The sequence below is a fragment of the Nyctereutes procyonoides genome, unplaced genomic scaffold, assembly GCF_905146905.1.
Source record: "Nyctereutes procyonoides isolate TBG_1078 unplaced genomic scaffold, NYPRO_anot_genome, whole genome shotgun sequence".
In the NCBI taxonomy this organism is placed as follows: domain Eukaryota; kingdom Metazoa; phylum Chordata; class Mammalia; order Carnivora; family Canidae; genus Nyctereutes; species Nyctereutes procyonoides.
In genome coordinates, this window is record NW_026575126.1 from 71,946,624 (window position 1) to 71,960,676 (window position 14,053).

Sequence of the window (14,053 nt, forward strand, 5' to 3'; positions counted from 1 at the left end):
GATTTAGGACACAAGACCGATCAGGTCGCAAATGTGACACTTGCATCTATTCTTTTCTATACTAGTCACTCAGTTTTCAAATGCTGCTCCTGCCCTATTAAATTGATTTCATGCCCATCGATGGGTCACAGCCTGTAATTTGAAAACTGCTGGGAGACCATGCAAGGCTGAGCAGGAAGGGCCAGCATCCTCCCAGGGTCAGTTACTGGCGGGCTTCACACGGGGCTGGACAGCTGGGATTGTGTTTCCAGAAGCTCTCCGGCAGGCAGGCAGGCAGGCAGCCTGTGGGTGGGCTGAAGGGCAAAGGCCAGGGCCTTCAGCCTTCCTGCTTTTGCATACACCACCCGGAACACATCTCCCATTGAGAAAAGGGAACAGGTTCAACTCTGGCATTCTCCTCCAGGAAGCCTTCTTGATTACATCCCCTTTCCCAGGACTGTAGGTGCTAGTGTCTTACCCGTCCTCCCTCCCAAGGCCAGTGCCCAACCAAAGCTGGCAACTCAGGAATGTGGAGACCAGAAGGAACAAGGGAGTAGATAACCCAGGCCCAGCGGGAGCCCCTGGCCCGGCCTCACTTGCCTCCCACCCTGCATCCTGGCAGCTGCCCTGCCCGCCCCGTGGGACCCGCCTGGCGCCACAGGGATCAGGCTAGCTGAGGGTTCCGGGCATGGGTGGAGGGGTCTGCCCAAGGCAGGGAGTGGCCAAACGTGGTGTAGGGATGGAGACGGGCAAAACCCAGGAGGAAGACAGCTCCTCGCCCAGCAGTGTTCTCAGCTCAGGCTCTTGGAAGAGCTCCTGGGCACGATGGGCTGGAGGAGGTAGGCCGATAAGGTTGTGCAGGAGGAAGCACTGCCGTGAGCCAGGTAGAGGGAGCATGGGCCGGGCAGGGGGAGCATGGATAGCTCTGCCTACCAGCTCCCAGAGCCAGCACTGAAACAACTGGGGTGCCCAGCCCTGTGAAGAGAGGGTCTTGCTCTCCAAATGTTGAGTGTACCCCACAGCTAGGTTTGTCACCCCATCAAAGAGTGGTGTGGCTGGCAGGGTGAAATGCCCCAGAGCCCTCAGCTCCAGGCCATAATGCGGTGGGTGACCTCGCACACCTCAAAAAGACTCAGTTTGCTCACCTGGGTAGCAGGATAGTTTATGGAGTCATGAATACCTGTGTGAGTCCATCCTGTATCCTGCCTCTCCTGCAACTCACCAGGCTGCAAGCCTTCTCTTTGAGTGTGTATCAGAGGGGCAGGAGGTCTGGAGGGAAGATTTTCCTACTGGGGATGGGAGTTCCCCGTGGGTCCAGGAGCAGATTACCGCTGGCAGGCATCCCCAGAGAGCGCTGAGGTCCTGGACTCCCCAGCCTCATTACAGCCCTGGGGCACACGAAGGCACAGAGGCCCCAGTAAGGTCAGTGAGGCCAGGTGACACCTAGATTTTGGTTGGGGATGGAGGGTGGGGACAGAGAGAGCCAGTTACTAAGATGGGATTTACTGCTGCCTGCCCATGTGACAGGGGCTCAGCGTTACAATTACATAGATCTGGAGGAGATACAAAGAGTGCTCTCTGGCTAACCGAGTTTGTAGACAGGGTTCCTAACCCCTGTGTTTATATTTGGGATAATAATATCCCAAATTGCAAATGGAGATGTGCTTTATAAACTGTCAAGTGTCAAACAAATGAAAGGCGTGTTCTGGATTCATCCGTCCTGGGTCCCTGGGGCCGGGGGGTGGGGGGTGGTTGTGTAGAGTCTGCCCAGCTAGCAATGTACCCCCCGCCCCAGACAGCAGCAGACAGTTCAGGAGGCGATGTGGGAACAGCACGGGGCAGAACAGCACGGCCTGTCCTGGACACCCACCCCCCGGCTCGCACCGGCCAAGGCCCCAGACTGACAAATGACTCAGACACACAAACACCCAGGCCCGGGCAGAGGCGAGGCGTTGTGCAGAGGTTGCTGGATCAGAAATGAGGAGCTCAAGAACTGGGGCATGGGGGTGGGGGTGGGGGTGTGCTTGTGGGAAGGGGGCTTCCCCTGGCTCTCCCCTCTCTCCCTCCAGCCTCATCATCTGCTTTGGTCACCTAAATGGTGTCACAGACCCCATCCTGCATCTGAGCATGGGCTGTGTACCTGATGCTTACAGACATGAGTTTTCCATCTTAAAGGCTTGTGGAAACCCTTGTCTCCATAAGAGAAAATAGGACTTTCTGGGGGTTAATTACCTTTGATGTCACCATTATTGGGTATTACTAGGTGATCTGCCCAAGCTCATGATGGCCCCCTCTGCACCCCCAACCTCCTCCTCGCACCTCAGCCTGGAAGATACAGAAATACCCCATGTAGAAACGCCCCTTCCCCAACTCCCAAACTGCCTCGAAGGACCGCCCGTTCCTCCTTCAGGCCAGTCCCACATGATGAAGTGGCCCAGATCCACAGCTTCCCATCAATCAACTTTTAACTGCAGACTCTCTACCTCCAGCAAAGCCTGACATCTCTGCCCTTGGCAGGTTCCTTTCCTTTCCTGGCCTGTGGTCAGAGAGGTCCCCAGCTGCCTCTGGGCAGGGATGAGCCACAGAAGGCCTTTCTCATTTTCCAGCCAAACTGTTGGCTCTGGGTGCTGGCTCGTACCCCTCCTCCTCCCCACCCGGGGGCAGCCACCTGCTCTGGTTGGGTCCCCAGCACGAAGTAGGGCCTCTCCCCTGGGGCGGCCTGTCCTGATGGGCCCTCCGGTCCTCAAGGACATCCCTTCTTCCCTGCCCCTGTATAGCTCTAATCTTTGTGTAGTGAGAGCCACCTTCGGGCTCATCCTTACCAGTCCCCTCATGACCTTCACCTGCACTGTCCACTCTGGTGGCTACTGGCCACATGTAGCTACTGAGCACTTGAAATGCAACTTGTCTAGGGTTGTCTGGGTGGCTCAGTCAGTTAAACATCTACCTTCAGCTCAGGTCATGATCCAAGGGTTCTGGGATTGAGCCCCACATTGGGCTTCCTGCTTGGGGAGTCTGCTTCTCCCTCTACCTCTGCCACTCCCTCTGCTTGTGCATTTGCACTCTCTCTCTCTGTGTCAAATGAATAAATAAAATCTTTAAAAAAGAAAAAATAAAGAAATGCAACTAACCTAAATTGATATGTGCCCTAAATATAACTTCCACATCATTTTTTAAAATTGAGCATAATTTACATATAACATTGTATTCGTTTCAGGGGCACAACATGATAACTTGATATTTGTATATACTGCGATCACCACAATAAGTCTGGTTAACATCCGTCACCAGATAGTTACAACCTGTTGTGGTAAGAACTTTTAAGATCTGCTCTCTTAGCAACTTCTAAATATATAACATGGCATTGTTAAGTGTGGTCACCAAGCTGTATGTGACATCACCAGGGCTTGTGTATCTTATAACTGGAAATTTGTACCTTTTGACTCCCTTCCCCCATTTCACCCCGCCTCTGGCAACTACCAATCCGTCCTCTGTTATCGGTGAACTTGGGTTTATTTATTTTTTAGATTTCACATATAAGTAGAGGTCATACGGTATTTGTCTTTGACTTATTTCACTCAGCATAACATCCTCAAGGTCCATCCATGTTTTTGCAAATAGCAGGAATTCCTTTCTTTTTTATGGCTGAGTAACATTCAATTGTGTATATGTGTGTGTGTGTGTGTGTGTATACATATATTTTTTTCTTTGCCTGTTCATCAAGAACTGCCACTTAGGTTGCTTCCCTGTTGTAGCAATTATAAATAATGCTGCAATGAACACTGAGTGCAGATATCTTTTCAAAATAGCATTTTTGTTTCCTTCAGATCAATACCAGAAGTGGCATTGCTGGACCCTATGGTATTTGTTGCACACGCCAGTTTTAAGACTTAGTACACAAAAGGAATGTACAGGGGCACCTGGGTGGAGTGGTTGAGTGTCTGCCTTTGGCTCAGGTCATGATCCCAGGGTCCTGGTATTGAATCCTGCGTCAGTTCCCCACAGAAAGCCTGCCTCTCCCTCTGCCTATGTCTCTGCCTCTCTCTGTGTGTCTCTTATGAATAAATAAATAAAATATTTTTTAAAAAGGAATGTAGACCATCTCAATAATTTTTATGTCAATTACACATTCAAATGATAATATTTTAGATATAGTGAGTTAAATACAGCGTATTATTAAAATTAATTTTACTTACATTTTCTTGATTTTATGGAACTATTGGAAAATTTTAAATCAGAGAAGGGGCAGGTGCTGTCTTTAATGTCTGCAGCTGGGTCTCTCCGATGAGCAAAGATGGATCAGGTTGGGGGTGGGGGAAGGGGTCCTTCACTTGGCCTTGCTGTTAATTCCCTCCAGAAGTGTCTACACTCGGACCCATGCTCCCAACCAGCATTCTGTTCCTTCTCAAATCTCACTTGGTCGATGTGAGAAATTCATGCTCTCCCTGACAGTAAAACCTTGACTTTATTGCCTAGGGGACTGGCTGAAAAGAATGTTACATGGAGGAGGAGATGACTAACAGCAGAGGACCCCTTGCTGAGAGAGAGCATAGCATGGGTCCCGGGTCCCATGGACACCAAGCTCTTCCCAGGCTAGTCTTAGAGCAAACGCTTGTGTCTCTCTCTCTCTGGTTCCAGGTCCCACACAGGCAGAGCATCCTGTTATCAACAGATAAAAGGACCATGTGTAGACAGGGAGAAAACAGAAACCACAGCCAGACTCTGGGGTCCGTTCTCATCAGCAATCTCTGCCCCCCATCTCCCGGAGGGCACTGTGCTATCATCCAGTCTTCTTGGATGACCCGGGAGACAGAAATGGGTCCATCTTCAGTGATGGCCAGGCCCGAGGGGCATGAGATGAAGCTCCAAGTCCAACCACGAAGGCTCCCACCAACGACCCTCGGAGGGGCTGGGGGCAGGAATACCGAGGGCACTGACCTGCAGGGACAGCAGCTGAGACTAGGGAGCCTTGCCAACATCCAGCCCTCCAGGACAAGCCTGGGAGCTAGAGAGCAGCTCCACCAGCCGGAAGGGAGGCCGGCCTAGAGGAAGGAGAGCATCAGAGCAGTTGCACCAGGTCATACAGAGCCTTGAAGGTCGTACTCAGAAGTCTGGACTTTATCTGGAAGGCAATTGAAGGCTTCCGGGCCAAGCAATAAGATGCTCAGGGCAGGTGTGGCACACCCCTTTCTAAACAGGTGCACCTGGAGGATTTGGAAGACAGAGATGTCCTGTCAGTGACTCACCTGGATGTCCAGCAGCGAGTGGGCAGGTGAGGCTTGTCAGTGATAACTGGGAAGTCAAACTCACCCAGCCCCGTGATGCACCATGCGGCCCTCCATGGGCGGTTCTACCTGAATGACCTGATTTAACCCACGCAGCTATGCAGGGAGGTGAACACAGAGTAGTTGAGGACTGTTGGGTTTCTAGGATGTATGAGCAAATGAATGAATGCATGTCAGCTAATAACTGTGACCTCCAGTCCTTACAGTATGTATTGAATGCCCTGGGCTAAATTGTACTGAAGAATCACTTCAATTGATGGGTTCTGAATTGAAGCCCTTTCTGGTGTGTGAAGCCTCAGATGCAAGTTATTGGAGCTGTTCCAACGAGCACAGGGTGCTAAGAAAAAGGGGGTCCCAGATCAGGGTGGAACACAGGGCCCTGACTCTGTGGGGAGAGGTCTGGCCCAGCAGCCCCGAGTCTCTCCCTGCAAGCGCCCCTCCACACCTCTCCTGGATCCCCCGGCAGCAAGAACGCTCCTTCTGGCTCCAGCCTCTCTCCTGGTCCTGGAATTAATAAAGACTCTGAGCAGACTGCGGTTTGCAAGTCTGAAAGCCGGTTCCTGCCCACGTCACTGCCCCGAGAGGAGTGGGGCCCAGCTCCTCCCCAGCGCCCCCTCCCTTCCCCCTTCCCAGGAGGGGCAGGCACACAGATGCACCCTCTCCACATGTAGGCTCACCCTAGGTACTGAGCCTCCAGACCCCAGCCCTAAGCAGCCCCTACCCCCCCCCCAACAAAGACAAGTTCGGGCTCATAACCTCTATCAGCTACCCCACAGTACCCCAAATAGAATACACTGGAAGCAGGAGCTGTACACTTACTGTGCAAATAGCTTTGAGTTTGTTCTCCTTGTGTGTCCACCCTCTTCCAAACTCCTGGAGCAGACGCTGCCTAAGACCAGGGGGAGAGGATGGAATGGCCTGGGGTCCTAAGGTGGCCCCACAGAGAGCCAAACCTGATAGTTAACCCTAAACACAGGAGTGGTCCATGCAGGATGAGTGATAGCAATAGTAGCCTAGTACTAGTACTAGCACCAAATGAGCATGGAGCATTTTGGATCTGGCAGGCACGGTACAGAAATATATGATCACATTTTATTTATCTTTGCAATAACCCTCCTAGGCAGGGATATTTATCACCATCTGACACGAGATGAAACCGAAGCTCTGTGAAGAGCTTACCCCAGTAGAAAGCCCTAGAGCTAGAATTTAGTGCTAGGTTCACCTGAGTTCAACACGTGGCCTTGTTAGTCCTCCAGAAGGCCACACAACTCCAGGCTGGAGGGGGCGGGGGTCCTTTAGCTCCCTTGCTCAGAGCTGTGGTTGTGTCTCCCCCATCATTCTCCAACTGGGGGCAGGAAAAAGCTCACAGAACTTGTGACCTTGACTTTCCCCCCTCCCCCACCCTAGAGGCTCTGATGATAGCAAGTGTCTGTTCCCCTCCCGTATCCTCTGGCTCTTGAATTTCTTCCCCAATTTCGGGGGGCTGGGGAGGCATGACCCTCTCCTACTCTACCCAACCCCAGGAAAGTCCCCAAGGTCCTCATCCTGTGCAGGCAGGCTGGGACTACGGGAGTCCTGGAAATGCTGGTCTCAGCTGTTTCTGCACAGGGCCGCCCCCTCCTGGCCACCAGCAGAATGTCAGCGCCCCAGGCGTCCTCCTGTGGCTGGGAGAGAACTTGCCGTCTGGGGACTCTGGAGTCTGGTCTGGGTGCTAGTGAGGCTCAGCATTGAGGTAGATGGGGGCTGGGTGATAAAGAGGGGCCAGGACACTCAATCCTGGTGAGGTCCCCAACCCCTCGGTCCCCCATAGAGTACCTGGGGATCCTGTCTGAACATCCCCAGACACTGTGGTCTACACAGGCCTGCGTGTGGGACTGTGACCTTGATCCACGAGGAATGGAATCCCTGTGGTGTGTCAGGGTCTCCCACATGTCCCCCAGATGCCCCAGGGCACTATGCCAATGTGGTCTTAATTCCCAGGCTGTTCTAATGCAGCCTCTGTGCCTTTGCAGAGACAGATCCTAGACCTACCCCCAAACCCTCCCCAGCATCAGCTGGGAGACAGTGACCTTAGTCCATAAAGGATGGACCTATGGTGTGTCAGAGTCGTCCCCCCCTTCTTTTCCCCTGATGCCCCACAGGGCAGCGCCAGCATGATCTCACCTTCCAGGCCGTTCTGCTCGCAGCCCCTCAGCCTCTGCAGACATTGGCCCCAGGCCTTGGACCCCAGACCTGCCCAACACCCCACATCCCCAGCTTCGGGCAGGGACAGTCTCTGGCCAGACCTGGGGGTGTCGGGGGAGTCTGGAGGGCGGGGGTGGGGGCAGAGGCACAGGACAGCTGGCCTGCGTCCCCACGCTGGGCCCCGGGCCCAGCCGGAGGGGCGGGGGCCTGGCCACTCGGGCCTTGGCTGGGGCTGGATTTTTGGCCGGGCTGCCGGCCCTCCCTCCCGCTTCCTCTCCCGAGGGCTGTCCTGGCAGAGGCCCCCCTCGCACTTTCTGGCGGGAACGGGGCCAGCACTGAGAGAACAGCTACAGAGGGAAAGCGCGAGAGAGATGGGGGAAACTGTGTGCGTGTGTGCGTGTGTGTGTGCGTGTGTGTGTGTGCGCGCGCGTGAGTGTGTTTTAAGGAAAAAAGCCCACAGTCCAGTCCAGTCAGACTCAGCCCGGGAGGCTTGTGAGCGGGGCCTTTCGTAACTGGCCCCCTCCCCGCGGCCCCCTCCCCCAGGCCTCCCCCCTCCCCCGCCCGCCCGCCCGCCCGCCCTCCTTCCCTCTCGGCGACGAGGCCGCAATTACGCTTTGGGGATAAAACGAGGCGCAGAGAGCGGGCCGGGCACTTCTCCCCGAGATGGCGGGTCTGAGAGCTGCAGCCCTGCGGCCCGGAGTCCTCCTGCTCCTGCTGTCCATCGCCCGCCCCTCGCAGCCCGGAGGTAGGCCTCTCCCTGCCCCCGGGGATGCCGGGGCCCCAACTGACAGACCAGAGGGCGCCCTCCACCCTGCCGTCCTGGGGGGACCCTGGGCGGGAGCCTCCCAGCCGCTGGATCCCCGGAACCGCCCCTCCCAGGAGCCAGCCCCAGCCGAGGAGGAACCTGTCACCAGACACCCCAAGATGCAGGGTGGTCCCCGACCGGCCCAGGTCCTGCCGCCCAGCTCGACTGAGGCCCCCCACCTCTGTCCCGGTGCTGTCTCCAGAGAGGGGGGGCGGCAAGCATGCTGCGGGAGGGCCCACGGGGTCCCCTGGGGTGACAGGGCACAGGCAGTTTGCACACATGTGGATCCAGCAGGGACGGGGGACTGGGGCTGGAGGCCAGCTCAGCGACGACGGTGAGCTGTGTGACCTCGACAGGTTCCTTGTTCCTCCCCCCACCCCGGGGAAGTCAGGACCCCCCTCAGAGGAAGGTCGGAGTTCCGTTGATTCCGGGGCTGTGGGTTGGGAAGCTGCTGCTGTGGTCTGTCCCTGGTGAGGGGGGCCGGGCCATCGGAGCGTGTGTATGTGTGTGCAGGGCATGCACACAGGAACAAGTGTGTTGTGTGCTACGGCACAGGTGGGCATGTGTGTGTATGTCCAAATGTGTCATCAAACCATAGACGAGGAATGTGTGTTCACAGGTTCACCCCTGAGCAGGTGTGTGTGATGGGAGAGGGCATAGGTTTTGTGAAAGTGCCTGTTAGCGTGTGCGAAAGTCTGCCACCCGACAGGAATGGACACAGGGGAAATATGCTATCCAGGTGTGGACTGTCACCGAGCATGTGACTCTGTGTGTGTGTGTGTGTGTGTGTGTGTGTGTGTGTGTGTGTGTGGTATAGGACACAAACAAGGATCAGAGAAGCTGGGGAAGGTATTCATCTCCTGGCAGAGGTAGGGCAGCCAGTGACAGAGGCTAAAGTGGACCTCGGGGCAGTTCTGGACCATCTGGCATGCTCTCTGCCATAGGCCACAAGGATGCCCCCCCCCACCCGGGGAGGCTACACACCTCAAGGGCTCCTAGGAGTGGCCCCCTGGGGAGCCCTACAGAAGGTGCTCTTGGCCATGGGAAGAGAGGAGTGCAGAGACTTGAGCCATTTGGTGGGGTAGCCTGGGTGGGGTCAGCTTCCCATGGGCGTCCCCCTTTGCCATTAGAACCAGATCTTCAGTGGGGGGCCAGTGTCGGGGGCGCGGGTTGGAGCAGGGCCAGGCCGGAGGGCTGGAATGAGGGGCGGAGCAGCAGCAACCCTCTCCCCTGAGCCACTGACTAGCTGAGCAGGACTGCTGAGAGCAGAGGCTTCTTGCAGAGGTCAGCTCCAGGACCTGGACCTGGATGGGGGTGCGGCGGGGGGCATACTAGGGGGGCAAGACAAACCCCAGACGACCGGCCACCCCAGCACCCCCAAGAGCAGCAGCTCTGGGCCCTCTCAAACCTCCTCCCCACTCCCTCAGGTGGGCCCCTGAGCACCTGCCTCCCCAGACAGTGCTTCCACATAGAGCGTGGCAATTAACCCCCGAAGAGTTGAGAATATGATCTTCTTTTACCCATAGGGAAATGGAGGCTCAGACAGGCTAAGGCAGCCCCAGGGGGTTAGCACTGGCCAGGTTCTCTGCCAAAGGATGGGGGCAGGGGCCGGGTATCGGGCTACATCGGAGGGGGGGGTCCATCTTCAGGAGATGAAGCCTCCTGAGTGGGCACACCCTAGAGCAGAATACACCCTCTCCTTGTGGCTCCAGTCACACTGCCAATGCTCAACTACTCTTCATCTTTTTTTACAAATATAAATCTCAGCTCTGACCCAGGTGGTAAAGCAACTGGGTCCCAGTCAGGGGTGTGTGAATCCATGATATCTGTTGCAGTTTTTGCCCAGAGCCTACTAAAGAGGTCGGGGGGAGTGAGAGAGCCATGCCCCTACATACACAGAGCTACCCGCCTGGCTTTCCTGGGGAGCCCAGAATCTGCCCCCCTCAACAAGAGGATATCACCCCCATGAGCTTCCTAGTTCCAAAGAACTGCATCGTAAGTGGAGGGGACCCCCCCCAGGAAAACTGTAATGGAAAGGGTTCTCTGGACCCCTTTAGGAAGGTCCAAGTGGGTCTGAAGACCAGCCGCTCCAAACCCCCATGCCATTTAAAAAGATAGAGAAAACAGTTAAATTCGGTAGAATTCCATCCCCATGCCCCAGAAATATATCAGCCTTTTCTTTTCCTGATTCCGGGACTAAGGATGGTTTGGAACATCCCTAGCTGCATATTGGAGTTAACTGAGGAACTTTAAACAACTCTGATACCAGGGTCCCACCCAAGGATTCCTGCTTTACTTGGCCAGAGGAAGGAACTGGATGTGGAGGAGGTTTTATAAAAAGCTGCCCAGGTAACTCTGATGAGCCTCCAGGGCAGAGGGTCTGTGGGTGAGGAGTTAATCCCACTCTCTGCATTTGCTGGAGCCAAGGCGGGAGGGCAGACATGCCCAGGGGAGGGAGGGGACAGAGTCACCCACTAGAGGACAGATTGTTTTTGAAAAGCCCTTGGCAGCCTTTCTCCAGGCAAACAATAAACAGCTTCGTGAGGTCTTATCTGCTCCCTTGCCAGCCCCCTGGACTTGGGCTTGGCAAAGCCCCTTGCCAAGGCCTGCTGGCCCGATGCTCATTCCCCAACTGCCTTCTCCACATCTTTGAACCTAAAGCCCCGGGGGCCCAGGCAGAAAGCCCTGCGTGTGACTGGGGTCAGCGGTGGGTCCCGGGCCAGGCGCCTCATCTCACTGGCTCCTGGTTTCCCTGGCCATAAAATGAGGAGAAACATCCCTGCCCTACTTATCTCCTTGGGCCAGTGGGAGGCTCCAGCCGTGTAACATCTGCAAAAATCACATCAAGTGAGGGGACTGTGGGAATGGGAATTTCTAAAACAATACATCTTCTTATTCAGAATTTGTTTATTTGGACTGATTGACTCTTATAATTAGGGCACATTTTTTAAGGTTTAACTTTCCCTCTTGCTGCTCACGCCATGTTTTGTCTACTGGGTGGAGTGTGCATGAGTGATGGAGGAAGCAGATAGGACCAGGAGACTGGGTGGCCCAGGAGAGTCCCAGGAAATCCAGGAAGGCTTCATAGCAGAAGTTACACTTGAGTCAGACCTAAAAGAACGGGCAATGCTTGAGAGGCTGTCTGTGGGTGAGAGATGAGCCTGGGGCTCTGGGGCTCTGGGAGACAGCAGTGGAGAGATGGAGGGCAGATTCTATCTCAGCAGAAAGAAAGCCTTTCTGCAGGTAGGGCCAACAGCATTGGGAGGGGGTGATCTTCCTGTCACTGGAGGCGCGCAAGCAGGAGTACAAGGGGATGTTTGCAGGAGTTTCCACCCAGGCCAGAAGACTGTTATGATCTCTGAGAGTCTAAGACCAGGATTCTAAGAGGCAAGAGACAAGTTCCACCCTGGGCTAGCCCGTGAAACAAGCCAAACCCACATAAAACAAGACAAGCATGCTCCAAGCCAACTGCTTTGGGCCAGCTGAGCGGTGAGAACCACAGGCTCAGAGAAGGCAGGAGGGAAAGAATTTGAGCTCAGTCTAGGAGGAAGTGCAGGACTTGGGTAGCGGAGAGCACTCTTGGCAGGAGGAACTGTTCCAGCCAAGGAGGTGAGGAGAAGGAGAACCGGCTAGAGCTCGAAAGCTGCCTTTTTGAAGGCCCTTGACTGACTACTGTCTTAATCTGTTCTCACGTCTCCTGAACGTGGTGAGAGAGGGCAGGGCAGGGATCCTTTGCACCCCCCTAATCCTTCTCCATCAGCTCAGTGCAAAATGGGGGTTGAACTCTCTCACTCCCCAGGCCATCATGGTTCAGGCACGGAGTTTGGCAATCAGTATTGGGATCTGAATCATGGGGGGCCGGGGTGTGGGGAGAGCTGGGGCAGGCCAGGAGGGCTACAGAGAGCTGGGCAGACGCTGGGGAGAGGGCAGGCAGAGGAGGAAATGCAGATGGGGTGCAGGGGAGCAGAACCTCAGCAGAGGAAGGAAGGGTTCAGCCAGGCCCGAGGTGGGGAGCCCCCCAGGCTGGCTGGGGATGGAAGAGTTTGGACCCAGATCCATCCTTGCCTCCTCTCAACCTAATTCACTCGTGGTTTATTGAATGTCTATTGTATACCTGGCCCCACACCATGCACTGTGCAGCAAAGTGGACACAAAAGGTCACCTTTTTTTTTTTTTTTGAGCAATTACTGTATGCCAAGTCCAGAGCAGGACGGTCTCTTATTTGAACCCTTTGGCAATTTGCAAACAGCCTTGAAAGGCAGAGGTGATCAGTCCCACATTGCTTACAAGGAAACTGGGACTCAAAAGGGTTACATGACTTGCACAAGGTCACACAGATGGTAAGAAGTGGCACGGCACAGCCAGGATTAGAGACAGATGGGTCTGCTCCTGCAGCCTGCCCTGGAGCCAGAGAGCAGAGAGGTGGGGACAAGGCACTGTCAAGAGGAAGAGAAAGGGGGGCAGGGTGAGAATGGAGGCAGAGAAAGGCCTGGACTACCACAAGGAAAGACATGTAGGAGACAGTGCTCAGATCTGGAGGCTGGAGACAAGGGAGGCATCCGAGGCCCAAGACAGGCTATGTGCGTGCTTGGCAGCCGATGACAGAGCAGAAACACTCATTCCCAGCAGGCCCAGCCTCCTGGGACCACCACTCCGTGTCCCTGAGCCTCTGACCAGATAGCTTGCACACCCCAGGTCTGGATCACAGGCCCTGGGGGAGCTGCAGGCCCTGGGAGGTGTGCACCAGGGCTCTGGCATGGGGTGACCATGACAGCCTGGCATTCCCCACCCTGCTGGGCTGTCACGGAGGCTAACAGGGCCATGGGGCCATCAGACCCAGCTGTGCAGCATCGCCAGGCCACAGAGGCCAGACATCTGGTGTGAGGCCTCCGGACACACTGCAGAGCTGCCTGACTCTGTGCACCTTTCGGTGGGGTGGTGCCGGGGCCCTGGCTGGAGCATTGGCAAGGCAGCTCACTGAGGCCGGGGCCACTCTGTGGTGGTGGAGTCAGGGCCTGGTCTGCACCAGGGTTGTCTGTTGCCATGACCACACTTGGGCCTGGTTTGGGGCCCAGCACCACGGCGTCCCCCAGCGAGAGCTTCGCGGGTCCATGGGGAACGAACTCGTGATCTTGGCCGGGCGGACCGCCCCTGGCCTGGCCAGTGAATTAGCTTTTCCTTAGGAAACTATTCACTTTGCTCATTCATGGTGTCCCCCTCCAGGCCCCGGCACCTCCTAAGACAGCCCTGTGTCAGACAGCCAGAACCCCACCCAACCACTGCTGCCCAGTGGCTGAGGACGCTGACCTCACGCCATCCTATCAGTGTGGGAATGGCTGCATTTGTGCTGGCAGCAGCCGCATTTCCTTACCGCTGGCCGTCACAGGCCGGCCTGCCCTCCCACAGCTCTGGCCCCTGCTCATGCAGGAGAGAAGGGGCTGCCCGGCCGACGGGACCCGCTCCCAGCCCCATGCCAGCCCTCTCCAGGGCGAGAGAAGCAGGTAACGCCGTGCAAGCCGTCATGTTCAGAGGAGGGGGGACGCGGCCGGGGCTTAAATCCAGCTGTTTCCCTGGCCACTCCTAACGTCTCTGAGCCCGACTTCACATCTGTTAAAATGAAGAGAGTAATCTCTGCCCTTCCAACCTCGTGGGGCTATTTTGAGAAGGATGAATGAGAAGATGCTTTATAAACATCAGTCTCTTGGCCAACATGCATCACTCTGTTAGACGTGCAATGTCGTCATTGCCATCTGCCTCGTTATTGTCACTGTGCCTTCATTAGTTCTGGCTGATGGAGGAT

At 55.6% G+C, this 14,053-nt stretch overlaps 1 protein-coding gene and 1 long non-coding RNA gene across 6 annotated transcripts in view; one reads left to right on the forward strand and one right to left on the reverse strand.

The window, feature by feature from the left end:
• Window positions 1–4,181: 4,181 nt before the first annotated feature.
• Window positions 4,182–5,759, reverse strand: LOC129520117 (uncharacterized). The gene is made up of 3 exons (XR_008666490.1): window positions 5,710–5,759; window positions 4,918–5,183; window positions 4,182–4,638 (listed from the first exon to the last, which is right to left on the reverse strand). It is a non-coding gene; the product is annotated as an uncharacterized LOC129520117 (long non-coding RNA).
• A 2,282-nt stretch (window positions 5,760–8,041) lies between these two features.
• ELN (elastin) overlaps window positions 8,042–14,053 on the forward strand; it is a 31,514-nt gene continuing 25,502 nt past the window's right edge. For 3 of the 5 annotated variants that reach the window (XM_055340081.1, XM_055340084.1, XM_055340083.1), the window contains exon 1: window positions 8,042–8,193. In XM_055340081.1, the coding sequence (XP_055196056.1) occupies window positions 8,112–8,193 (82 nt within the window). In that variant the 5' untranslated portion in view covers window positions 8,042–8,111. The remainder of the gene's footprint in view (window positions 8,194–14,053) is intronic. The other 2 variants (XM_055340082.1, XM_055340085.1) reach the window with 2 other exon arrangements.